This window comes from Ornithodoros turicata, chromosome 3, assembly GCF_037126465.1.
Source record: "Ornithodoros turicata isolate Travis chromosome 3, ASM3712646v1, whole genome shotgun sequence".
In the NCBI taxonomy this organism is placed as follows: domain Eukaryota; kingdom Metazoa; phylum Arthropoda; class Arachnida; order Ixodida; family Argasidae; genus Ornithodoros; species Ornithodoros turicata.
The window spans coordinates 41,256,060-41,283,197 of NC_088203.1; the positions used below are offsets into that span (position 1 = coordinate 41,256,060).

The 27,138-nt window shown below is 45.5% G+C and overlaps 1 protein-coding gene and 1 long non-coding RNA gene across 6 annotated transcripts; both read right to left on the reverse strand.

The window, feature by feature from the left end:
• Positions 1 to 13,899: 13,899 nt before the first annotated feature.
• Positions 13,900 to 23,387, reverse strand: LOC135388438 (uncharacterized). 5 transcript variants are annotated; one of them, XM_064618001.1, is made up of 8 exons: positions 23,142 to 23,387; positions 22,640 to 22,763; positions 19,482 to 19,701; positions 18,446 to 19,383; positions 17,073 to 17,130; positions 16,649 to 16,815; positions 15,107 to 15,257; positions 13,900 to 14,016 (listed from the first exon to the last, which is right to left on the reverse strand). In XM_064618001.1, the coding sequence occupies exons 2-6, from the start codon at positions 22,757 to 22,759 to the stop codon at positions 16,661 to 16,663; spliced, it is 1,491 nt and encodes a 496-aa protein (XP_064474071.1). In that variant the 5' UTR covers positions 22,760 to 22,763; positions 23,142 to 23,387; the 3' UTR covers positions 13,900 to 14,016; positions 15,107 to 15,257; positions 16,649 to 16,660. The 5 variants fall into 5 exon arrangements, with proteins under 5 accessions (XP_064474071.1, XP_064474073.1, XP_064474072.1 ...); XM_064618003.1 differs by lacking the exon at positions 22,640 to 22,763; XM_064618002.1 differs by lacking the exons at positions 22,640 to 22,763; positions 23,142 to 23,387 and adding an exon at positions 20,053 to 20,181.
• A 1,699-nt stretch (positions 23,388 to 25,086) lies between these two features.
• LOC135386914 (uncharacterized) lies at positions 25,087 to 25,768 on the reverse strand. Its single transcript, XR_010420708.1, has 2 exons — positions 25,619 to 25,768; positions 25,087 to 25,267 (listed from the first exon to the last, which is right to left on the reverse strand). It is a non-coding gene; the product is annotated as an uncharacterized LOC135386914 (long non-coding RNA).
• Between the last annotated feature and the right edge of the window lie 1,370 nt (positions 25,769 to 27,138).

Genomic DNA, 27,138 nt, shown 5'->3' on the forward strand with positions numbered 1-27,138 from the left:
CTCCTCCCCTATCCTCCTCTGCACCGCGCAGCTTGGGGCGCTCGCATCCTAGGGTTCTCCTCAATGCAAATGCTATGGAGCGCTCGCGCAATTAGTAGTAATATGCGTTGACGACTGCCACTACTGGGATGGATGATTGGGAAATCTATTCATATTAAATCAGGTATTTTTTAAGAAATTCGACTGCTCGGGATATTGATTCTGAGCTGCGCAAAAACCTAATTGAAAAGTGGAGAACCCAACGCTGCCGGCGCTCTTGGTGTCATATGTGTATTTTGCATTATGTAAAATTGCAGTTGCGTCTTGCTTTGAACTGTATGCGCAAATACGTGGCCTACAGGTTTGACAGCAGCTGTTGCATGTGTACATGTGTACACATTATTGTAACGAACTACTCCAGGAATTACGAAATGGTGTTAACTGCGCGCTTTGATTTCTTTATTTCTTTCTCTCAAGAAATATAATAAAGCTGATCGTTACAAAGAAGCAGGCTGCTTGCTGTTGTGCCCTCTTGTACCAGCATCTTCCGCTACGTCAAGGTGCAGTTATTGTGCGCCGGTCAAAAAGAAAAAAAGAAAGAAAAAGGAGAAGCGGGTGATCAAAATACCGCGGTTGCTCATCCCCCGGGACTATTTGGCTAAATCATTTTAAATCTCCTAAAGCAAGTACTTCTTTTCAAAAGACTTAACTTCATGAAAACGGCTTCAACATGCAAATGCACTTCTCTGCCAGAGGATGTGCGATACGAACGATAGCGCACCTGTTCGTGACCAAGCTTTCGCGGCTAGGCGTTCCCCGCCACGAGGCACACATAAAGCACACATACGTGAGCATGCATTGGCAGCATTGCAAACGGCTTTATTTTATACTTGTACTTTTTGCTTTCCACCACCATGAGATTATTTGTTAATTTTTATTTAAAATGCTTCCGGCATAGAAAGCATTACGAGGAAGGTAATACATTGGAAAACAAATACATTGCTTGAAAATCTACATTCAGGTGATGCTAGCAAAGAGGAGGAACCTGAAACATCCCCTTAAAGCAGCTGTGGAGCACATGCTACTGAAATATTAAATGAGCGGGAAGTATTAAAATGCTCTGTTCCTTGACATAACCGGCAGCTTCTGGAAGCGTTGCTTAAAAGTTTTTCCGCACACTGTTCACAAATTTTGCTCTCGGAGTAACTGACAAGAATGACAAGGCAAACTTTTTCGCCTCCAAGCCCCTCTCACCGAAGGCACAAAAACTATGAAGAAATGCGATAACAAGCGGGGCGGAGTATAACCGGAATATATATAACCGAATAAATAATTTGTCTGTATTTTGTTTGCTTGTATTTTTACTGTCATTTTTGCGTCGCACATTCTATGCGTATATAATCTACACCGCTGCACTATGATGATCTGTGCATTCGTGAAGCTCGCTCAGATCTCGGGGCATCCATACTAAAATCCGTGTCATCAGCCCTTTTCACTCCCTAGTCACAGTACAACATGTTCACATAATCTCCCCTGCTTCATAACGTCAGCTACAATTCGACGTGAAACATCTTACTGCCGGAAAATGGATATTTTTTGCGGCTCCGACGTTTGCGCCTTTCATCACTAAACACCCTCGAAAATAACCTAGCGCTTATTTTCTTTCTATTATCAACTTCTCAACTAATTATCGTAAGCCCTAGTTCGCGTTGCAGTATTAAAATGTCGAAAATATGCCACATAAAATTAGTTTCGCGATGCAACATCGCTCATAGAAAAGCATGACAATCGCAGCGCAGTATCCTAGGGAGGCAGCGCCCCTTGCGGTGGGCGCCGGAAACGGATTGGACGGGCGGTGCTCTTTGATCTCGGCGCCGTTGAACAGGCATTCTCAAATATAGGAGGCTATGGCTTCCGTGAACAAAGGAGAGGAAGCGGATGCGCTGCTCTCCCTTGCGATGCGGATTCCCTTGTCAATGCGAGCGTCGCCGCCCCAGCTTCTCCGCTAAGGGAGGAATTCACGACAGGTTTCAGCTGAAATTGTGTGCCTGTTGTACTATACAAATTCAGCTACGGTCATAATATACTTAACTGCAGTAAGCTGCTCTGCGATTCCTCTAATACCCTTGCGATCCGTGAGCGGCATAACGAAGATGATTGTAACTAAGCGTGTTTGCATTTTATTATTGCATGTTTATTTCATTATTGCGTGTTTGCATTATTGGGAATACATTTTGAATATTCGAAACGTCGTCAGCTCTGGATATCCCAGCAACGTCCTAAGGACATCAGACCCAACATCCGGTGATGACTGGTCGCGGATGTTTATTTCATCCTGACGTGACTTCCTACGGAAGCCCTGGGGACGTTACACCGGGACTAGGATGTCGGGACAAGTTTGGGACGTCCCTGGGACATTGATGGTTGTCTGGGTTCTTTTAAGTCTTAGAGTGTTAACAGGTGCTTCCCGAGGGCCGTCTCAGGAGGTCTCCTCGCATCGTAAGCAAATATCTGCATTTGCTTCAGGCGAAAGGGCAACAAAAAAAATTCTATAATTTAATTTAGCCTTTACAGCTCAAGTGCTCAGAATGGTGAATGGTGCAAGATCAGATTGGTGCGCGGAGCTTATTCAGGGGCACCACACCGCGCAGCCAACTAGAGTTTGCGAAACCAATTGAAGACGAGAACATAACAAGAAAAGGCGATAAATGTTGCATATCAAGAACAGTTGTGGAATGTTTCGGAATGCTTTGTTCGCATGTATCTTTTCGTTGAAACAAAGTAATTAGCTGTGAGTGATTTCTACTATTTCTAATTATCTATTTTTGGGCAGAGCTGTAAGTTCGAAAGTTGCAGGCTGTCTTGGGTAAACACCATTCCAAGTGTTTGCTGCAATGAATGCCTTGCGTAGACGATGTTCGCAGCAAACAGATCGCGAAATTACCACAACACGAATAGAGTTTCCAATCTAACTTAGAATTGAATTGCAATCTTGAACTTAGCCAAGTTAACAGCGGGACCAACGGAAGAACCTGCAGAAAATGACATCTTGAGGGAGCCATTCTAGTGTCTTCAAGAGCTTCTGCGATTCGATGTCTCTCTTTACCATCACACATGCTATAATTCGTACGTTCTGCACAATCGCACGCATACTCCATATTGTATACATATATTTGGGATGAGGTTGTTCGTAAAGTTTTGTTTTCGTCAGTTGAGTAGCTCATGGCTTCTCTTAATTTTGCGTAACATGTTCTTCTGACATGCGGGGGCAGCGATGAAAGGGGCACCACTAGACGGATAGAAGGTTGCCCACTCGACGGTTCATCCAGTGTATAAATTTGTTGACGGATTATTTGCCCCCTGTAATCCTGTTTTCTATCGCAGGGTTTAATATTCGCAGTGGTGCACAATGTATTTTTTTTTTCTCTTTACTGCATCCACTGTAGCACTTTTTTTTTTCTTTGCTAGACGTCTCTGTTGAAAAGAACATTTATGCAGGAGAGTTGCAATGCGATACTTTTCCGCGGCCAACTAGATCTGCGTGTCAACAGTGCAGACGGGAGTTATACTGTGACATTTTCTGGAGTTTCTCGATATTTTCATAGTTTATCCAATAGAAGTAGTGTACACAAGAGTTTCTTGGGATGTGAATTGAAACGCTGTTCCTTGAAACTGTATTATGCCAGGGAAAAATCTAAATCTTTTGTGGTGTACAGTCTCAGCTACGTATGATGGAACGACGAAAGTAACAAGAAAAGGCGATAAATATTGTATATGAAGAACAGTTGTGGAATGTTTCGGAAACTAGTATGCTTTGTTCTCATATATCTTTTCCGTGAAACTGTGGGGGCTACGGCTGGGGCAACAACAGGCGTAGAAGGAAACGGCTCTTTATTCTACGACTTACATTCGCCAAGATGGCGTGGCTTGCATTTGCGCTTGGTTCTATCACGCGCTCGTCTTCTCAAGTCGTCGTCTTCTACGCTTGCGCTGCTTCCATACTCACATCCTACCCTTCTTGAAAAATTGACGAGCCGTTTCGGCATAAAACAAAATAAACCCTTTAAAATTACGAAAACTAACACAAGATAGTTACACAAAGTCACAGTAGAGTTCTCGTTTATGAGATTGGTTGGGGTCGTCCACTTATACGATGTCCCTTTCGTGGAGGTAGCCGGAGTTGTTCATGGAGGTGCCGGGGACTTCGTCGCTTTCGTGTGGTTGGTTTGTGTGGCGGAACAAGAAAGGGTCTTGACAGGGTGCCTTGTAAGGCTTGATTTGGCTGATAGGGACTATACGCTGTTCCGACTTGCTTCTTGGTGAGCTTGGGTTTATGCGTACCACCTTGTAGGTGTATGGTGTTTTCCTTTCGAGAACTGTGTAGAAACCCTTAAATCGGGGAGCCATCTTCGAACACATGTCTTTGACTGATTCTTGTCGTTGTATCCATACGATATCTCCAATGGAGATTTCCTTGTGACGGTGTTCGCGGTTGTATCGTCTCTTCTGATCTTCACGGGCTGTTTCAGACGTTGTCTGAGCTTCGCGGCGGTCCTCGCAAAGCAGTAGGAGGTGATGTTCGACTGTGTTTTGCTATGGTAGCTTCGGTGTGTAGCCATGTAATAACTGGAATGGCGAAAATCCGAGTGAAGCATTGGTCGAAGTGTCCACTGCGAACGCTGCCTCTTGAAGGTACTTTTCCCATGTTTGGGGGTGATTTTGGCATATTTTCCTAAGCTCTGTGATGAGCGTGGCATTACTGCGTTCAATCATGCCGTTGCTAGCTGCTCGATATGGTATTGGGTGATGTGAACTTATGCCGTGATGAAGTTCGCATAAAGTTCGTGAACTCTGTTGCTCCAACACATTTTCCGTTGTCTGTGAGGCAATGGTCTGGCGTTCCGTGGAGGTGTGGCGTTCCGTGGAGAATACATCGTGGAGGTGTGAAAGTACTGCTTTGGTCGATGTGTCTGGCACTGCTGCTGGAACGATGTATCTCGTAGTGAAGTCTATTACATTCAGAATATACCGTGCTTTGTTGTCTTCTGACATTGTGATGTGGTCCATCGCGATAATGTTGAAGGGAATGTCGGACATTGGCATTTCCCCCATATGTCCCACTGACTTCGTTATTGGACGATTGTTGATTTGACATGTTTCGCAAGCTGTGACGTAGTCTTTTACAATTTTCTCCATTTGGGGCCACCAGTAGCGATCTTGTACTTTCGCTAATGTGCGGTCATAATCCATGTGATCGTTTCCATCGTGGGATAGTTCAGGTGCGGATTGTCGCATACTTCTTGGCAGGACGATGACTAGAAGTCCTGAGCCTGTTTTGCTGTACAGTGTGCTGTCGATGAGTGTGAAAGCGTCATCGCTTTCTTCAGTGCTTTGGACATCTGAAATGATGCCCTCAATTTCCGGATCTCCTTGTTGAGCCTTACTTATTGTCGATGAGCTTAAAGGGACTATGAAACGATTTTTTTCTTCGTTTCGTTCGAAAGAAGACATTTTTCTGAGTCTAGAACCGAAATTTTACTTTCGTCGCGCGAGCGGATTTCTCGGGAGCGAATTTAAACGGAGCGGCGAAGGGAGGACAGCTGGCGCCGCGCCGTGACGAGCTGCCGAGCGGAGACACAACGGGTAACTTGACGCGACCACGGCCGGCTCAGCAACACGTCATCGTGACGTGTTGCCGAGCCGAGGAATCCCGCCAGGAGCATGCGCCGTAGGACCCCGCGTATGCGTTCATCGGGAGTGGAAATCTCCAAGACAGCAGCTTTCGCGCGATCGGCAGATTTCGGCAGTGGCGGCAGCCACAGCGCGAGCTCGCGGCATTACTTGCCATTGTGCAACACCGGTGACGTAACGGGGAACCGAAGAGCGGTCCGTACAGTTACACCATCGGCAGGGAAATATGCGGGGGAGAGGAGGAACGCGGAACAGACATTTCCAGCGCGCGCTCCTCGCAGAGTGGAGCGATTTCGTCCGGAAAAATTTGTGGCATATTCATTTCTCTGCGGGAAGAACAGTTTCCATCGAAAAAAAGTATGGGGGTTCGGGAAATTTCATAGTCCCTTTAAGGTTGTGTACGACAGCGTGGAAAGCATGTCTGCTATATTGTTTAAACGGCCAGGGCGGTTCTGACCTGTGAAATCAAACTCTGTGAGGTTCATTAGCATTCCAGTGAATCTTCTGGACGGCTTCGTGCTTGACGTTAGACATGCAACTGTCCAGTTGTCAGTCAAGATGCAGAATTTGATTGTTAATAGGTATGGTCTGAATTTCACGAATACTGCCCAGTGCACCGCTAGCCATTCGAGTACGTTGCTATGGAGGTTCTTTTCGTGTGATGTCAGCGAACGGCTGGCGTTCTTTGCCTTTTTGCTGCTGCGATAATACGGCTCTGAGTGCAACGCCTGAGGCATCTGTGGCTACCGTGGTTGAAGACTGAGGGTCGAAGTGCCCTACGCTCTTAAAAACGAACTTCCCCACATGGCACGCTCGTAGCCGACCACTATCACAAATGACGATGTTCAATAAATTAAGGGCGAGAACGTTATTGTTCGCGATGATGGTTCGTCACCAGCGTGTTATGTGGTGAAGTTCATTTTAGGAGTGTAGTCAACCATCATCCCGAATATGACAGCGTTCAATAAATCACGTTTGAGAACAATGTCATTCAAGAATATTATTGACTACGCTCTTAAAGACGAACTTCCCCACATGGCACGCTCGTAGCCGACCACTATCACAAATGACGATGTTCAATAAATTAAGGGCGAGAACGTTATTGTTCGCGATGATGGTTCGCCACCAACGTGTTATGTGGTGAAGTTCATTTTAGGAGTGTAGTCAACCATCATCCCGAATATGACAACGTTCAATAAATCACGTTTGAGAACAATGTCATTCAAGAATATTATTGACTACGCTCTTAAAGACGAACTTCCCCACATGGCACGCTCGTAGCTAACCACTATCACAAATGACGATGTTCAATAAATTACGGGCGAGAACGTTATTGTTCGCGATGATGGTTCGCCACCAACGTGTTATGTGGTGAAGTTCATTTTAGGAGTGTAGTCAACCATCATCCCGAATATGACAACGTTCAATAAATCACGTTTGAGAACAATGTCATTCAAGAATATTATTGACTACGCTCTTAAAGACGAACTTCCCCACATGGCACGCTCGTAGCTAACCACTATCACAAATGACGATGTTCAATAAATTACGGGCGAGAACGTTATTGTTCGCGATGATGGTTCGCCACCAGCGTGTTATGTGGTGAAGTTCATTTTTAGGAGTGTAGTCAACCATCATCCCGAATATGACAACGTTCAATAAATCACGTTTGAGAACAATGTCATTCAAGAATATTATTGTCTACGCTCTTAAAGATGAACTTCGCCACATGGCACGCTCGTAGCCAACCACTATCACAAATGACGATGTTCAATAAATTAAGGGCGAGAACGTTGTTGTTCGGGATGATGGTTCGCCACCAGCGTGTTATGTGGTGAAGTTCATTTTTAAGAGCGTAAGATGGGTGCATTTGTCAAACACCTCCGAATCGTTTGGAAAGCTTGCTCGCATTCGTCGGTCCAAACGTATTGTCCTGATTTCACGATGAGTTGGACAGGGGCAACAATTGTAGCAAATCCTTGGATAAATTTTCTGTGGAATCCTTGCGGTTGCATCCTTGCAGAAGAATGCGGTTTGGATCCAAGAGAGGACAGCTTTTGCTGTTGATGGGGCTGGAATCTTCACTAGTAAATCTACTTTCGCAGGATCTGGAGATTTTCCTGTCCCTGATATGATGTATCCGAAGAACTTCATGGCTGTGACTGCGAGACAGCATTTTGTTGTAGATATCTTGAGTCCACTCTGTTCCACAAGTGTTAGCACGTCTTGAAGAAGCTGTAGAAATTCTTGAAAGTTTTCGGCGAACAGCAGAATATCACCGAGGTACACTCTAACGCCACATTTTCGATGCCGGCGCGGGCACGTTGCGCAAGCCGAAGGGCACTCTTGTCCATTGGCACGTTCCAGTGTGAGTTATGAAGGACGTTTTGTGCTGATCCTCTACTTTTAGAGGTATTTGCCAGCAGGAGGATTTTAGATCCAGCGTTCCAAATAGTGTGCAACCGCAGACGTCTTCCATCAGATCTTCGGCTCTTGGTAGTGGCTGCGCGACCAGAATCGTAAGGCGATTCAATGGAATGTAATTGTCGCAGAGCCTCTTCTTCTTATTTCGCGTAACAACTACGGCCGTGCACTTGTTGAGCGCTCGATGATACCGCTTGCCAGAAGTCTGGTTGTCTCCACTTCACGGTATCGTCGATCATCTTGAGAATAGCGGTAAGGTTGTCAGCTGTAGGGCTGGTGTCCTGCTACGAGCTGAATTTCGTGCTTCGTGCCCGTGTAGCAACCGAGAATGTCGTCGTTTTTAGCGAAAGCATTTGTATGCTTGTTCAGAACTGCTTTGAGCTTGTCTTGCTCGTCTGTTTGCAACTGTGGTCCCAATTTGACATCAGAGAGCAGTAGACTGTCTTCTGTAGCTAACTCATTTGACTCAGCTGGCCCGTGTACTGAACAGTTTAGTTTTGTCCACTCTGTCTTCTCCGCTGGGAAAATGCGTTCGGAGCGGACTCCTTTGCCCTGGCTAGGTGATTCGGTGAATATGCCCAAAGCTGGTAGCTGTAAAACAACTGCGTTGAGCATTTTGCGAACTAGTTTCTACTCGCAGAGGATGGCAGTTCCAGACGGCGGGTGACGTATTTCTGAAGGATGGGGCGGTTTGACGTGAAGTTCTGCTTGCGCGGCTAGGAACCAATCCTCACCCAGAATGAAGGGCAAAATGTTGCGGTGAAGGATAGCTGCTTCTACAGTTCCTGATATTCCTGCAATGGTTACCGTGATGGGCGTAGTTCCTACAGGAGTAACGTGTCCACCACCAACCACAGACAAGGGGGGCTCCATTCCATGGAGTTACTGGTCTGTTAGTGTCGATGTCTGAAATGATGGTCAACTTGGAGCCACTGTCCGGGAAGGCATGAACGGAACCATATCCTTCTATGTTGGTTGGTACCATCGGACACAAGACTTGTGATCCTTCCAGCATATGAGTGTGACAAGCTGGTAACTTTGGGGCTGGGGAGTTTGTGCCGTCTTGTGCTGTTGCGTGTTGCTGTCGGCAATGTGCCGCCAAGTGCCCTTTCTGTTTGCATTTATAGCAAACTGCTTCATTAATGTCTTGTCCTCGGCGAAAAGCTGGTGCTCCATACTTCTCCGAGATAGCTGCATAACGTGATTCTTGTTGTGTTGCAGGTAATGCTGTGATGCGGCGCGTTGCGTCTGGCTGGGCCTGTTGTTGTCCTTCAGGACGTGGAGTTACTTGTCTACCCGGCGCGCTAGCGGTACTAACTGTACCTGTTGAAGTTCGAGGAATGTCCACTGCGTGGTTTCACGTGAGCTAAAGTGTTATCGAGCTCCGTGACGATTTCGATAAAGTCATCGATAGACTTTGGCCATTGTGCGCATATTGATGCCACTAACATTGGGTCATTAACTCCTTGCAATGAGAGGGTTACCGGACTTCGTGCCAGAAGCCGCAACTTTGAAAAACTATACTGGTGGAGCGTTTCTTGCGGTCCTTGCTTCCTATCTGCAACTCTAGTTTACCACTCTACAATCGTGAGTGTGTCGTCAAACTTCTTAAAAAAGGCGGCTTTGCATTGGGTCCCCGTGTCGAATAAATGCCAATCTTTTGCTGTTCCACGAAGTTTACTAATTGCGATTGCTCGCACCGTTGAATCCTGCCATGTCGCTAATTGTTGCGTCTTTTCCATTTCCTCAATCCACCGCTTAGCAGATGTGTGTTTGCAATCTTCGAAGGTACGGACAGAGGCTGATGAGTCTGGCAGTGTTGCTACCTGCAGTGGCTGCTGCGGTCGGGAAGCTTGTAACATTTGTATAAGTTGGGCATTCTGCTGTATGCAAGCTGCCAGCAACGCGGTAGTATCCGAAGGCGCCTGTGACGTGCCGGCCGGAAACGACGGCGTTTCTGTAGTGTCGGCAAGCTGCGTTCTTTCAGATAAAATAGCTTCATGAAGGTGCTGCACTATTTCATCTTTTGGGCAGTAGTTTCCGATCCACGGCGGTCAAGCTCAGCTCTGAGAAAGTCGATTGTCAAGGCATATAACTCACTGGACGTTGCGTGGGTCCAGTTGAATGCTGTCTGGCCGAGGGAGTCCGTTGTCGACTGCGCCAGATGTGGGGGCTACGGCTGGGGGAACAACAGGCGTCGAAGGAAACGGCTCTTTATTCTACGACTTACATTCGCCAAGATGGCGTGGCTTGCATTTGCGCTTGGTTCTATCACGCGCTCGTCTTCTCGAGTCGTCGTCTTCTACGCTTGCGCTGCTTCCATACTCACAAAACAAAGTAATTAGTTGTGAGTGATTTCTACTATTTCGAATGATCTATTTTTGGGCAGAGCTGTAAGTTCGAAACTTGCAGGCTCTCTTGGGTAAACACCCATTCCAAGTGTTTGCTGCAATGAATGCCTTGCGTAGACGATGTTCGCTGCAAAGAGATAACGAAATTACCACAACACCAAATAATACCACAAGTGACAATCCGTTTTACGCATGCCTTACGATAGCCTCTTCACTCGTACTGTAAAAAGATGTCCACCCTTTCTGTGGATTTCCAGATTGTAACGCCATGCATTTTCTTTAAAATTCAGACTAAACGTGTACTTGAATTGATACAAGGAGGTACGTGTTTCTTACCTACCTAAAAAGGCGCACGCAGTATCATCCCAGCTTCATCGCTCGGGTGATCCGTGGGTAGCTTGCAGGGATGTTACTCGGGTGGCCAAGTTGTGCGTTTTTCGGAGTTTTTTCGTGGATATAACCACATACGTATAAGGGATCAAGGGAAGTGCCTCAGGACGGGAGCCGGCAATATTTCGAACAGTCTCTTCTACAGTCTCTGTTTCAAATTTTCGATCAGTCTCTGTTCAAAATATCGGCGGCTCTTGTCCTGAGGAACTTCCCTTCATCTCCCTTACCGGTTCGCTGGATTTTCTACTCATCTATGTGTAAGAGATGTTCGTTGTACATGTTCGTCATACATGGACGACGTCATGCTCGTGTATAATGTCTAATGTATAAGAAGTGTGACTGCCGCCTTAGCGATTAAGCCCTACGAGATAAAACACGGCATACAGGTGCGATAAGGCATGCCTGTCTTACTGGTACCGAAGCAAGAAAAAAATAAAAACAGTCATTTGCCGCATGTTGAAATTGGGAGTTTGTTTGTAGGCGTACTGTTACATCACAGAAAAGCGGTACAGATGACTAGTGTAGTCTATTCAATAAATGAAAAAGCCCAGGTGGTTATAACTCTGGGTGCTGCGAATATGGACTACAATACTGTCGTTCAAAAGAACAGAGAAGTAGTCCCATGTGGCAGAGTGCCCACAGCACGAACCATTAGGAGAACATTTACGCGCCTCTCTTCAATTGGCCAATTCCAATCCAGACAGCAGACCAATTTACGCGCTCTGGTGAATCAATGGATGGATGGATGGATAGTAGGGGCACCCCTGGCGGGCCTCTTTGTAACGAGGGTCCAGCAAACAGCGAACTGTGCGGACATGCCAATAAGTTTCCTGCATTTCAGTTTCAATGCCCTTTCAATTTTCAATGTTTCTTTTCATTTGCGTCCCTGTCTTTCTGTGGTTCATATTTGGCTTCCGGTGCATGTGGTGGCGCTGGCCTCTTCGCCGTTGACTTTGCTTGGTACTTCGCGTATGTGTAGGTTACAACTGCCTTTGTTGCCCGGTACTATTTCGTAGTTTGTTGTCGTTGAGCTGGGTCCTGTTTGTACTGGGGTATTCTCCTTGCTGCGATCCTGTTTCTGTCGTTCCTCTCTGTTCAGTGTCATCCACCGTCTCAAACGGCGTTTCGTTGCTGTCACCTCTGCGTTTTCTCCGCTGGTCGCATAGAAGCCGAGTGCTTCTTCTATAGGGCATGTCCGTTTACCTCCCAAGGCGACGTAGTCCAGTACAACATGCAGTATGTTCTCCACAAGTCCTTCCTTGCATAACTGGCAGTGAGCATCGATGGGCTCAAACTTGCTCCTCCACTCCCTTGTGCGCAGCACTCCACACCTTGCCTCAAACAGTCTACCGCTTTCCTGGGAGTTATCGTAGAGCCCAATGACATTTGCTATACGTGTCTTCTCCGTCCTATAGATTTCCAATGCGTTTTTTTTCTCCATGCTTGTTCTCCATGTATCTGTTTCTGTTGCCGCAACTTGTTCTCGAATTTCTTTGTCCGACAGTCCTGGTGATGTCCTTTCTAGGAGCATAACAGGTATATTGTACTTGGCTTCTAATTTTCGCGTTCTAAGATTCCACCGAGTAGAAATTCCCGCAAGCAACGTCATTTTGTATATTATTCTTGGCCATCTGTGCTCTTCCATGTTCATCAGCCTGTTTTCGAATGTCGCTTTGCTACTTGTTTCCCTTGCTTCAAATGTGGAGAGGCCAAGGTCTCCTATTACAGCTTCATTGGGTGTTGATCTGTGTCCTTTCAGTGCCATTCTTCCAATTTCTCGTTGTTTCCGTTCAAGAAATTCTCTGGTACTAGCAGATATGCACAGTACTGCATTAGCATACGTTATTGTGGGCACCACGACGGTTTTCCAAACTTCCCGTACCACTAGTGTGTAGTTAAAGCTCCATTGTGCCGTCCTATTCAGATATCCAATTGCTCTTTGTACTCTTCCTCTTAGCTTTTGTTCATACTGTTGGAATCCATGCTGTGCAGCCTCTATATCAACACCGAGATAGGTATATGATTCCTGATATGGTACAACTGAGCCCTGAATTGTGAATTCCGCTTCTCCCTTTTGGTCTCCGATACTCAGTATGGCTGATTTACTGGTGTTGAATTGCAGACCCCTTGCTTCCGCAAATTCTCCGCAGATACCAAGCATTTCCTGTAGCTCTTTCTTTTCCTCTGACAGCAGTACAAGGTCATCCGCGTAGAGCAGCCCAGGAATTGTCACCATCTGTTGCAACCCATTCTCCCAGTAGCTCAATTTCACTCCCATGTTTGCTTTCATCAGTCTTTCTTCCAGCTCTGCTATGTATACATTGAATAGTATTGGTGACATGGGACAGCCTTGCCTTAATCCTTTTCTAATTTCCACTGGCTTGGTTAATTTTCCTTTCCACTTTGCTGATGCAGTAGCCCCGCTATAAATGGCCTGGATAATGTTGATCGTCTTCTCCCTGATGCCATATCGCCTAAGCAGGTGCCAAAGTGGTCCATGTAGTACGGAGTCATAGGCCTTCCTAATGTCAAGAAATGCTAAATGTATCTCTCCTTTTTGTTTTTTTTTATGTTCAGAATCTGTGTGAGTATATATAGATTGTCCTCCAGTCTTCGTTCCTTCCGAAATCGGTTCTGCATTTCCCCCAGGATCGCGTGTTCTTCTACTTGTTCTTCTACACTGAGAAAAATTTCTCCGTTGTTTCAACGGGGAAATGCCGGAAATTAATAACCCAGGGCCCCCGTTGAATAATACGGGATCCCTGTTAAAAATGATGAGTACGGTGTTCGTAAGTATTACGGCAAAACCCGTTGCTTTGACGAAAGCATCTGTTTTCACTTAATAACAGGGATCTGTTAATATAACAGAACCTGACTGCCATTTTACGTGCAACACGTATTGTATTCATACGGGGCCAAACCGGCCCAGTGGCATTACGGATGCCAGTTTTGCCTTCAGAACAGGGCGTTCCTAAATTTATCTGTTGTTGTTTATGCGTAATATTTGATATAGTTGAGGTCTGACCGTGTGGAGGGTACTGAAACAAGGAAGCAGGAGCAAGGATGTTCTGTGAAAGTCAACAAAATTACGTTTATTCAATAATGCTTACAATGTTTATCCACAACACAGTCCCTTTCGGTCCACCGGTGCTGTATCTTCCAGCGCTGGGGAAGGATCCACCTAAGGATAAATGAGCTGTGTGAGCAACAGTCTTGACTCAAGCAAAAGTCACATTTTAGGGAAATAAGTGAAATTACTAGACCCTGGAATTCTAAGCAAATGCCTTTTTTTCCCACATCCCATCGTGCCTTCTTAGTGTACAAGCACGAAATAGGAAACAGGCATCCCAGTAACATTGATTCTATATTGCCTATAAATGCCTATTTCTCAGTTTGTGCATAAAACAGCAATTATGGTGTGAAAAATGCCCAAAATGACATTTCTGGGCAAGAAAACAAGATACGTCTAGCATGTAATGTGAAAGTCATGGTGAAAATGGTCAGGGATCGGAACCAATATTTTTTCTGTCAGGGTCAGGCACACACATACTAATTCGATTTGGGGCGATTCTGCGAAGCCGCCTTCGTCTTGTGCATGCTCTGATGATGTTTTTTTTTTTTTTGGAGTTCTCTGGTCTCAACACAGTGGAACCCATCGCATGTTGCCCGACAGCTGCTGTTCAAGATGGTTCTTGTGGTTGTTTTGCAGTTTCATACCTTCGTGGTGATCTTCGAATATGGCTATACGCATGCTGTAGTGCACTGCAACTGAAATGGCTATATGCGCTATGCGAAAACTGGTGAATCGTATGCTGGAGCTTGACTTCTTCTGCAGTGTGTGTGTGTAGTTTCTATAGCATGTACTTCCGTATTGAGACCACTAAAACGCATGTGAAGGAGTTTATAACCCTTCATAAACAACAGTTCACGGAAAGCTTTTTAGTTGATTTTTTAGTTGATTGTTTTTTAATAATAAAATTCACGGGTAGCATTAGTAATGACGGCAACAGTTCACACCAGTCTTTTTAGTTGAATGGTTTCTTTAAATAAAATTCACGGGTAGCCTTACTGGTGATGGCAACAACAACAGTAGTAATAATAACAGTTGGCTGTGACTAATAATGATAAAAAAAGGATCGCAGGGGGTCGAACCCACGCTGTAAGAGCATCAGCGCTTCCGCACACATACATCCTACCACTCGTTATGGTTATTATATGGGTTATAATTTTCGGCTTCTTTTGTGGATTGTCATATAAACATGTACACTTACGTTTTCATCAGTTCACCCAAACACCCAGCTGTTGGCCTCATAGCGTTTTATGTCTTCTACGAAAGACAGCACCTTTTGGATCACTGCTCCTGGTCCATGACGCTTCTTTTTAAGCCTAGTTCCAAGTTCAGGGTTGATTTGAAGGAAGCACCTGCACAGAAGAGTTGCGTGTCTCAGGGTTGAGTACTTGCATTTGCGTGAGTACGTGAGCAGCACTCTGAACTGCAATTGACAAACAGATGTGTTGCAAGGTGCTTGTTGTGACTTTAAGGGGTTGGGACAGTTCGCTAACACTATGTGAGATAAATGTGGATTATGAATCTCTAAAGTGAGTTAAAAGTAAGTTCTGTTTATTAACCCTACAAGTGCAACACAAAGAGAAAAAATCTGCTACAAGGTGGTGGTGGTGGTGAAAGGGCTCGCCGGTGTCAACCCCACATAGGTGGGCAACATCACGACTGGCGTCCGGGGGAATGTGCGTCCTGGGCAGACTTCTAAGGCAACTGTGTCGACATATGTTTGAAAGTGTCTGAGGAAAACCCAGGAAAAACCCCAGACAGCACAGTGGACACCAGGATTCAAACCCGGGTACCTCCCAGTCTCTGCTGCAGGACGCACCTTGTCCAATTGTAGGGCTTACGCGTGCAGTACAGCCAATGTGTAGCCATGTGTCTGACATCTGCTTTTTTTTAGCGTGCGTATCTTGGAAACTACAACACGACGAGCGAAAATGTTTTTCCTCAACTGCTGCTCATTCATGATAAGTAGATGCAAAGCTGTGGAACTGTCCCAACCCCTTTAAGGTTCCCTCACAATAAGTAATGGCAAGAAAAAAAATGAAAAAATGCAGTATCAAGAAGCACTTGGAAATGCATTACTTTGGGAAGTATTTGGGCTTCTTTATTTGAGCTTCTGGGGGATTGACCTATTCTACTATAACAATTTGACCTATCATAATGGGTCATTCCATGCATAACATGTCAACCTTCTCAGCCACCTTGTACTCGGTAAAAAGAAAATGCGTTCGAAGTGTTTTGCCACAATATTTTGTCTCGTAAATTTTTTTTCTGCAATGTGGGCAATTTTAAAGCGACGGGGATTAACAGTAATGAACTGCTCAAACTGCACAACATTTGGTATTTTTTTACACTACAAAAATAATACACGGCCTTTATTAAAATCACTCTGATCATGTCACCCAATAGTCCTGAGGTCAGCTAAACTAATAGTATGTGTTTGTCAATGTGGTATGCATTTGTGCTAGCACATGGTCAGAAAAGTGGCTAAAATCGCCAAAACCTGCCTTTTTGGTCATATTCAGCCGTGATTTGCGTACTGAGGTGGCCCTACTAAGAATATTTGCTTGCACTATTCATTAGGTAAACTTAACGTCAACCGAATCACAAAAGTAGGTCAAAAAACCTTCCGTTTTGAGAGAGATGATTTTTTGAAGTTGAGTGCAGCTCCTTATTAGCACTTCCTTAGAACCTTGCACATTTGGATGAACTACTGAGTACCAATTTTATAGCTATGAGCACTCACCTCTGCAAAAAGTCAAGTGTAGCCTGGACCTGGGGGGGGGTAGGCGATGTTGAAGACGAAGTAGATTGCCATAAGGCATGACAGAGCATCCGCGAACTCAGAGATACCAGACATTACAACTTGCTGGTCTGCTGCAATCAGGAAGTTCCTGCATCTGTACGGGCTTCCTGCAACCATTACAATATTACAGAGTTTCATAATAATCACTAGACAGTGTCCTGGACATTTGTTGGATCTGAAAGAAACTACATGACTCGCATGACTGGCTAAAAGAACACTAATTAGGATATTCCCTAGTGTACCCCTCCAAATGTTTGATGAAATCATACACAATTTCTTCCCAACGCCTACTAGACGTAAAGTATTATCGTGACATATGTAAATTTATTTATGTAAGGAGTTATGATCACTACTTCACCCTTACCTACGCAAACAATTAATGGTGTAGGAGGGAGCGCTGCTTCCTGGATCACCATGTCTGGCTGAAATATTAGAAAGTTCATAAACTTAATTAACTGCAAATGCTAAAACTAATGTGCTCTAGCTAGGAGCACATATGACACCTAAAACTGACTACAGGTATTCCCGACGATTCCAATCCCTGGGCCATCGAAGCTAACTTTCACGGTGTGTGCATAAATTTCAGTGGCACTTGAATTAAAATCACAGGGGAAACCCACACACCCTTGAAATGTTCATAAGGGCGTCTCGGTTGCCATTAATGCAAGTCTACTTCCGAATTTAAATGCTAGCTCGAGCAAGCACACGCAAAAGCTCCAGTAGAGTGTGCTTCTCAGTCAGTTTTCTTTCAACGTGGTCTTTATGAACAAGCTCCCTAATTCCAGACAGACACGGTTTGATGATCACATACCGGTTCCTCAGCTTAAACTGGCTCAGGGAGGCATATCGCTTTCGTTCGGGTACAGCTGAGAAAGACAAGAACAAACAAGCAAAAAAAAAAAAAACGTGATCAGTGGTTGGGGTGGTACTGGACTCGTACCTTTTTTTCAATGCTGGTTTAAAGCAGCGCATCAGCCACATGCACCTCACCTCGTGTCAATGGGAACTCCCATACGTTTTTTCACATCGTTCCGTACCGCAAAAAAAATTTCCTTTTGCATGAAACTCGTTTTGGACGAAAGCGTGTTCCAATTTCTAGGGAATGATGTTTTTTCATCTTTTTTGTCTCTGGCTTAGAAATCCACTCACACGAGAAAATATTGCTATTGCAATAGGAAAATTTCTAAGCTACAGATGAAAAACCGAAAAACATCATTTCCTAGAAATTGTATTATCTTTTGTTGAAAAGAAATTTCATGCAAGTCAAACAATTATTTGCAGCGGGGAACGATTTGAAAAATGCATAGCGATTCACATATACCCACGTATGGCCATATATTGTAGAAGCGTCAAGGGGTTATGCACTGCCTTAACCAGTGCTGCATGAAAGCCAGCTTACTATTCCATACACGGTTGTGTGCAAAAAGGTATGAAGCAAACGTTTCAGGTGAAAACCATTCATGACAAGAGGCGAAGTAATGAAATGATATACAGGTGGTACACCGATATTTTATGGTATTGCACTCTCGCGGTCGCCTGCTAAGCACAGAGTTCAAGGCATCTGGGAATATCAAAAACACCACCCAACCCAAGGCCACCAGCACACCGGTTCCCTTGAACATTTGCTTAGCAAGCTGCTGTAGCTATTTTCTACATAACAGCATAGCAAGAAAGAAAGGGAAAAGTTATCAATGTGCCTAAAACTCACATAGAGTGAACAGAAAATTTGAACATTACCTTCAGCTCGACAATGAAGAACGTGGACTCTTCACGGAAGGTGGCCAGTGTTCCCTGCAGTACACCAACAGGGTCCCCATACCGTGTTCCAGTTTGACGAAATGACTCGCCCACGGCGTCAAGAACCTTTTGTATGTCCTCCTTGTTAACTGTTGCAAAATACTGTAGGATAACTTTCCCTTTCACGGACATAGCCTCAGTAATGTTTGCCTTGGCGTCAACTCCTGTCAGTCTCTTAAAGTGGTTCAGCAAACATGTTATAGTTAAGAGCCACGGCCATTTGTCCTGCACGTCTGAGACTGAGATGCCTTCATTTATATGCTGCCTCTGCAAATAGTATGTCTGGTCCATCAAAGCCGCTGCATCATTAAGACTAACACTCTCTCCCGAGAACATCTCCTCCAGTTCAAGCCTCTTCTCCTCTTGTGACTCCAGTGTTTCACCAGCTGGAATTGAGCAGCTCCATTCGATACAGCCATAGCTGTCACTAGCTGGGCGTTTTTTCTCTGATGGAGTCGTCACTCGTGGAGGTGCTGAGGACCCACGGTTCATGTTGTCCAATCTGTTTTCCAATTTAGCTCTAAGCGAGTCATAGCCTGATCCAACTATGGAACCACCTAATGTGTCAGATAACGATTCTGGGTATGCATCAACAATTTTCTTGGCAATCGTAGCAAGAGCTGCCCGACCTGGTTTTGAACATATGGTTTGGATATCAGCGCACACAGTTCTCACAAACTCTAGCAAAAGTTTCTTCTTTGGTCGCCTCTTCTCCTGCAAATCTTGCAGAAAATCTGCGTTTGCTCGTTGAAAGGGTATCACAAAAGCAGATGGCCAGTCCGGGGAGAGAGACTTTGGTGCTGTACTCGAGTCAACGTGCACAGACTGTGGTTCAGATGCAGAGATTTCAGGCACGCTCAACTGCACGGAGTCCTCAACTGAAAAAAGAAATATTAACAGTTGAAGCCTTCTAATTTGCTTGTAGATTGCAGGACGACGTTCATGCAGCATGACGTTCTTCCCACTCGAAACTTACCGCTATTCCAAAGGTGCAGGAGCTTTCTGCATTGAATTGGGTTCAGCACACTTGACAGCTCGCTCTCTTTGACGTACGTTACATCAGATGGGCTGCGAACACCAATGTCCCACAAGCACGCATGAAGCTGCGAGGCCTTCTCCTCAGAAAGTCCTGGCAGGACCTCCTTCAGTCTGCTTATGATATTATGTGGGAGCTCGCTCATGCCGTAGATTTCATTCTGCATGAAACACAATTGTAAAGATACTAAAATGAAACCTAACTGAATTGCGAACATAGTGCATATCCTGCAGGTGTACTTGCTATCGTCATGCTTGTCATTTGCTGTCCAAACTACTGACATGTAGTGCGACACTCAGAACACGAGCTATGCATAATTACATGACCACCTTCATGTAGTGCCTATCACTATTTATATGAAGGTAGAAAATAAAATGAAAATACAGAAAAGAAACAAAAAAGAGGTAAAAGAAACAATTATGAAGCCACATGACAACTGCCATGAACTCAGAGCAGCTCCAAATCGCTATGATGCTGCAATAGTACCATAGGTCTGTGTGACACAACTTACGTAGCATGAGAGCAGTAGTCGAGTAGTCATCAAAGATGCTGTGCTTCAGTACGAGAACTTTGCGGTTAAGACAGCTGTACAAAGGAAGTGGGTAGTAATCTACGATATCAGTGATGTTGACGCACTGTACTGGAGTAGTGTCCGCAATGCCCTCAACTGCATAAATCCCCAGATCATCCAGGTAACTTGAGTGTGCCTCAGAAATTATCAAAAACAACGAAGTATCTTCACAGAGGGCTGCAGCCTCTAGTCTTGCAAATATCACAGTGCTTTCCTCTCTTCTCCAGGCGACGTAATATCCAGCAATATAACTTGTACCACGAAATTGCACTGCTCTGAACAGCTCAAAGGGTTGACAGAGCGTAGCCCTACATAACTGCACGTACTTCTCGGGGAATGATTGTTTTTCTGAAGCACTATTCGATGTGACAATGACTTCTGGAGGAAACATGGTCCCTGTTGAAAGGTAGCATTGTAGCAGCTCATGCTTCCTGGCCAATGTTAACGTTAAGTTGACAAAGTTGTTTGACACTCTGGCGACCTTCTTCGAGTATGAGTGTTTCGATTCAAATCTCATTGTCCAAAGCCAGATTAGGGGGCCATATTTAAGGATTAATTCTGGATAGTGCAACAAGAAGTGGTGTTTTGGTTTTAGCGTATAAGTCGGAAACAGTTCTGTAATAAGCTCAAGATAGAGCTCAATCAGCTCCTTCAAGTAAAGGATCTGGGTCAGTGAAATCTTGCGTGCAGAAACAAGATTAACGATGTCACGAAGGAGCAAGAAAAGCTTCCATACGGCATCTGTGGGGACAACGGCATCTGCCAGAAGAAGAGGCAAGAACCTCAACAAAGCCCAATTTTGCGCAGCATGACCTCCAAGTGTTTTGAGCCCTTCTTTAAGCGCTGGAGGCTTGTCAGCTCCATCGTGTCCTAGTAAGCGCAGTTTCTCCAGTCGAGAATTCAGCAGTCGCACCGAAAACCATCCTTTGCTTTGGAAGTACCTCAGGAAAAGAGAGGTGTCATAGCTGACGACTCCTTCAAAGACGTCATGGCCAAGGCACGGTGGGAGACCACGGCAAACGTGGTATCCTGGTATCGTGTTGAAAATAGAATTCAACTTGATGCCTTTGTGGTTTGTTGACCCCTCGTTTGCCAAGTGACTGACACACTCAGTGTAGTTTTCTTCTGTACGGCTTTCACCACATGTGGTCGGACAGCTGTGGAACTCCTCTCTGGTTACTAAACAAAATCTGCAGAAGTACTCACAGCTGAACGATTCTAAAAATCCGCCGATCTGATGGGACCCGAGATTGTCTCCAAGAATGGAGGAAAGACTGAACGTGTAATGCATGCTGCCAATTGTCAGACCAGAAGCCACAAGCTGTTTTAGGTCTGTGACCAGTCGTCCAAACACCTTCTCTTGGCCAAATTTCTTCAGATTTTTCTCAGTACAAAAGAGGGCAAGCTGGAGCTGGTCCACTTTTGATCGGTTATGCTGCTTCAGATTTCCAAGCGTGAAGTAGACGCCCAAAACTTTGTGTTTTTGTTTTGCAGATCCGATGGGGTTTACGACTTCAAATGCATCTTGGTAGAACATTAGGTGTAGATCGCTTTTGGAACTGCATGCACCAGAGGCCTTGAAAAGACTGCCATCTGTGAAATCTGCAAAACTTTCGCTGGCTTCATTACTGACGTTAAAGTCCTTCAGCTGTGCAATCACAGAGGCATCACGAAGCAGGCGGGGCAATGTCAGAGTCAATGGCATATAATGAATAACTCCCTGTTGAGTACGACACACACTCTTCAGAGAAATTTCCACTGGTTCAAAGAACTGGAAATGCTCCTTAAAATATTTCGCCTGGAGATGCTATGATGACAGCTCGCCACTTTCTCTGCACGATGCAAACGGCAGACTTTGCTCCAAATCCGAAAGAACTGCTTCTTTTACGCCATGTAAATCACTGCTGGTGCTATTTTCAAACCGATCGCTTACTTTTCTCTTTATCTCGTCCATTTTTATCTCGACAATAGATGCAACATCACTTAGTACCTTGGTCATCGTGGTAGACGGAACATGTAGCTTTGTGGTTGCCTGCAAAATCAGCCGCGCAATCAAATCAGCTTCTTTGATCTCCGTGACCATTCCTTCACTTGTGCTACGACTTGAACAACCTTCACTATCATCCATGCGGCCCATAAGCACATCTTCACAGGTGCTTAGATTTAAATGACATTCAACATCCTCACTATCATCAGTGCATACAGATGTAGAAGCCTCATCATCGGCAATGGCATGCTGTTTGGAATTTAAAGATCGAATCTTGCCGTGGTACCTGGTCATGTGAACTGACACTGCATTCCTTGATCTCATGGTGGGTTTGTCCTTGCATTCTGGGTAGGGGCATACAACATCTTGTCCATTTGATACATGTTCACGCAGATGCGACGAGACATTTTGCCTGCTACAGGGAATACCACAGAAGGGAGCACGGCATGGAAAGACGCTATCATCATTCTCGCAACGTTTATCGCCAGTGTGGCTTCTTTTGCAGTGATGGGAAAACGCAGAGTATGTCGAAAATGTAACCTGGCATCCTAGTTCGAAGCATGGGAACCGGTAGTTGTTAATGTTGATGTGGACTTTCTGGTGAGTAACGTAACTCGCCCGCGAAGAAAATGATGTTCCACACTGCCTGCAGCTGAACATCCTTCTGGAAAGAAGAAATAAGCTTCGTAGAACTGCGATTCTGACGATAGCAGAAACCCGAAACCATCACGCCGCCTTTTGCGCGGGAAAGTGGACAGACGCAACACGGTGGTCGTAGCTATCTTGAACCGTGTCAACTTGACAGTCAACTCGACTTAGTACCCAAGTCAAGGTACAACTGTAATCACAATGCTTTTCAGGTGACAGCATAGCTAAGCATGCTAAGCATAACTAAACATAGCAACGGTTTGGGCGAGACCACGTAACAAGATTTACACCTTGCAAACCACTTCTGCCTTAACACGAAACCGCTGACAAGTCTGGGACATGCTAGAAACGTGACAATCCTGCCCATGTAATAAAGAACGACAATCTTACTCACCATTCAACAAACAAACCGGTCGTCGATGTTGTTCACTGCACTCAGACTGACAGACGGCCCAGTGTTGCTGCGTTCCCCTTCTTTCGAGGCTGAAAACGCTCATGTGCTTGTGCGGGGCGCCCATAAATGCCCACACGGAACTTTTTAACGGGGAGGCCCCGTAAAATGACAAATACAGTTGTGGTCTGTAAAATTTTACCCCAACGGGTAGGGTAATCTGTCCGTTTTTTGGGGAAATTTTTTAGAGTGTAGTCTACTTCCCATTATATTTGCAAATGACCTGTAGATAGCTGATGTGACTGCAATTGGTCGGTAATTATTAAAATCAGTTTTTAAGCCTTTTCCTTTGTAGATCATTGTGATATGTGCTTGCTTCCATTCTGCTGGTATCTGACCTGATACGATTACCTCATTAAATAGTCTTCTTAAATATTCTTGTCCCTTAGGACCTAATTCCTTGAGCACTCTTGGGGGTACCCCATCTGGGCCCTTACTGCTTGAGGCATCCAATCTATGGAGTGCACTTCTCACTTCTTGCTCTGTGATGGTGTCTACCTCCATCCTTGTTTCTTCACTTGTACCTTGGTCTCCATTTGTCGCTTTCGTGCTGGCTTGGGTTTCCCCTGACATTTGCTGTGTCATCCACGCTTGTAACTGTTCCAGTTCTCTTTCTGTGCATTGATCTGTCTGAAGGCCGTTCCTGTATGATTGGTTTTTCTGAGACAATGATTTGATATATTTCCAAAATTTTGCTGGTGCCTTCTTTCCTGATGTTCTCAACGACTGTATAAACTCTAGATCCACTTGTCTGATCTTCCGTTGCACAGTTTCAGCTGCTTCTTGTTTACATTCCCTGTATTTTTGCCAAGTTTCCTCAATTAGGTCTATTCTGTGGTTTTTTACTGCATTCCTGTGTTGGGCTAGTGCTTCTTTCCTTTTCCTGATGCTAAGTTTGGCTTCCCTATCCCACCATTTCTTCAGTCTTCTGCTGTTTTCCACAGGTTCTGTCTCTTTTATTTTGTCTTTGTTTATGAGTAGTGCCAGCCAGTCCTGATATGTTTTGTCTGTTAAATCTTGGTTTTCTAGTTGTTGTGCAATTTCTCCTACTTTTTCGTGTTGGGGGTTGTCCTTGTGTGACCCTGTCGTTTTAGTTGTATGCTACCGAAGCTAATTGATATCCTGTTGTGGTCACTGCCAACACTCCATAAAATCAAGAAGACCACAACATCAGTGTGCGGGTGGTCGAAAGACAGATTAGAGTATCCAAGTCGAGTACTCTAAGAAGCCTACATGAAGAGGAGTACCACCTTTACCATGTACGCCTCCACCATAAATTTCAGCTGGACGGCTATTCTAACCGATTGCACTTTTGCAACTGGCTCTTAGTGCGAACAATGAAAATTGATATTTCATTGACAAAATCATTTGCAGGCACATTTTCCCAGGAGTTCACAGGTAAACCTGCACAATGCTCATTACTGGAGCTCAACACACCCTCACTGGCTACGGGGGTCCAGGCATGAATATCAGTGGTCCTTTAAAGTGTGTGCCGCTATTCATAAAAAAACAAAACTTGGGCCTGTTTTCTTCAATGGAAACCTCAACGTCTAGCGTTACCACGTGGAAATCCTGGAACGCGTAATATTCAGCTTTCTTGAGGACTTGCGCCGCTGCCAGAACGTCTCATGGTATGGTACCAACATGATGAAGCACCCCCTCAGTAGTAGGGGATGGACTCTGATAGTGCACAACGCTCAACTGTCCTGAACACGATTTAATTAGCAATTAGAGCTAATTGGGACCCCCCACATTAATCAGCACCCTCCAGGGAGCCACCACACTAATTGGGGATCGTCTAACTCGTGTCCAGACCAGCTGAGCGTTGTGCACTACGAGAGTCCATAAAAATAAAAAATAGGCAGAAAATAAAAGAAAAAGATAGAGATAGAGTGGAGAGAAACAATTTATTCGAAAATCAACGATGCCGCGGCGAAGAAGCCGCTCCCCAACACCCGAGTGACCAGCGCCCGTCATGTTGGTAGTTGGCACCCAGCAGTTGCAGAGATCGACGACAGGTGACCACTTAGTTGCAAGGCATCACACCAGATGGCGCCACCATCATAGCTCTAGGCGAGAAAGACGGAACAAGACACTAGCAGCAGGTAGAAAATGCCAACACTGCTGAACAAGTCTAAGCATGCGAGAGAAAAGGTCTAACACATCGGAGTACACATCGGAGAAAAGGCAATCGACTAGGCCTAGCCACAGCGTCACAACACTATGCAGCTAACACAAGGCGGGAACCGCTCAACGTGCGTCAACACGGAGAAAAGGCTTGGTCACTGCTGAACAAGTCTAAACATGCCAGAAAAGGCTTAACACGAGCACAGTCAAACATCGGCAAATCACTCGTTGGTCACCGCTAAACACGGGGGCACGGCAAACATGAGAGAAAAGGAGCGCGGCAAATCACTCACCTTTTCCCCCGCGGCGACTGGTTATCAGCCAGGCAGAAACTGAGCGGACGCAGGGACTGCGGAGAGCAACCGAGCACACACCTGCTCTCCGCGACAGCCAGCCAAAAACTGAGCGAGCGCGGGGACTGCGGAGCAAACGAGCGCACGTCTGCTCTCGGCAACAGCCAGGGAGAAACTGACTGGGGCGGCGCGCTGCGGCAGCTATGGATGCGCGCGCGCTGCTAGCGCTCTCGGCGCCGCCCGCCCGCGGGTGGTTTCGCTTTCGCCTCTCCACTCTCCCCCCGGTGCGCGCGCATGCTCCTAGCTGCGACGGGTGGCTTCTCAGTTTCGGTTTCACTCTCCTTTCTTTGCGCGCGCGTTTATCTGTAGAAAGACAGCGCGCACCGCGCTCGCATCATCAATACGTGAAGATGTTCAGCTACCACTCGTTACAAAATTGGTCCCGCACCCACGCTTCTTGGGAAGAAGTGGAGAAGGAATGTTTCAGCACCGAAAGTCCCCGCAATGAGCTCGTCATCACTGCTTTTCGCTTCGTGATTGACATGGTAGGCTTTGGCAATATAGGAGAGATCTCGCCGGGGCCGCTGCAGGAGATGGAGCGTCGGATCTACGCCCGTTACAAGAACGTCTGCATAACGGTTCCGGACGGACCCCTGGGACTGATGAGCGAATTTGTGAGTCTGGCCAACGCAGAATTCAACTACATCGCTGCAGACATTGTGGACCTTCTCGCTTGTGCCATCGCTCATATTAAGCACGCCCTGCGGAAGCAGCGACATTTGCAAGCAGTCTACATCGCAAACTTTGTCATTGATTTATTGAAATACCGATTGGTTATTGACATGCAACGCATTAAACAGTCCGAATAACTTTGATGAGACTCTGTGTTTTCTTTCGCTGAAACATATTTATTGAATACATACAAAAGAATTGGTCGATAGATGCCTGCACCCTCCGTGACTTGCCTCAACAGAAAGGATATGGGGAATCTTCATCGCAGCGTCGTCATTGCGCGGGTCACAGTACCTGTACGATGACGGAATGGTCATTCTTTTCGTACACCCATTCCGCTACCACACTGCCACGATGACCCGTGCTTCTCCTGCCTGAGAGAGAGAGAGAGAGTAGCATGTCTCGACTAGGACTTTTATTCTCGATTACATGCGCGTGCAGCTCTTTGTTCCACGGTTACTCGATGCCTGACGTCGACGGTCTCGGGCTCTCTTCCAGGTTTTCCGGTGCTGCACAAGGAGAGAGTACTATCGTAATTCTATACGCGTCAAAACATAACAAAGCTCACCGTATTCGCAGCTTCCGTAAGGGAAGGAGTGTACGGCATCCACGAGATAGCGTTTGCCGTCGTAGGGGACCAAGCCCTTCTTGAGTCTCGAAATGGTGTACATTGTTTGCTTTATACTCTGGATAGTGCACTGTTTCTGAGAGAGTGTCTTTTTATTGAACAGAGGATCTCAGTACACTTCATGCAATAAGTGTTTCCTCACCACGTCCTTCTTAACTCC

Bases quoted from the DNA above. Each gene is read 5' to 3' on its own strand.
- LOC135388438 (XM_064618000.1), bottom strand. From the start codon at position 19,824: ATGTCAGTAGTTTGGACAGCAAATGACAAGCATGACGATAGCAAGTAC. The intron at 17,131-18,445 runs GTAATGTTCAAA...CTAATATTTCAG, and splicing joins TCTTCATTGTCGAGCTGAAG to CCAGACATGGTGATCCAGGA. The intron at 16,816-17,072 runs GTAAGGGTGAAG...TAATGGTTGCAG, and splicing joins ACCATTAATTGTTTGCGTAG to GAAGCCCGTACAGATGCAGG.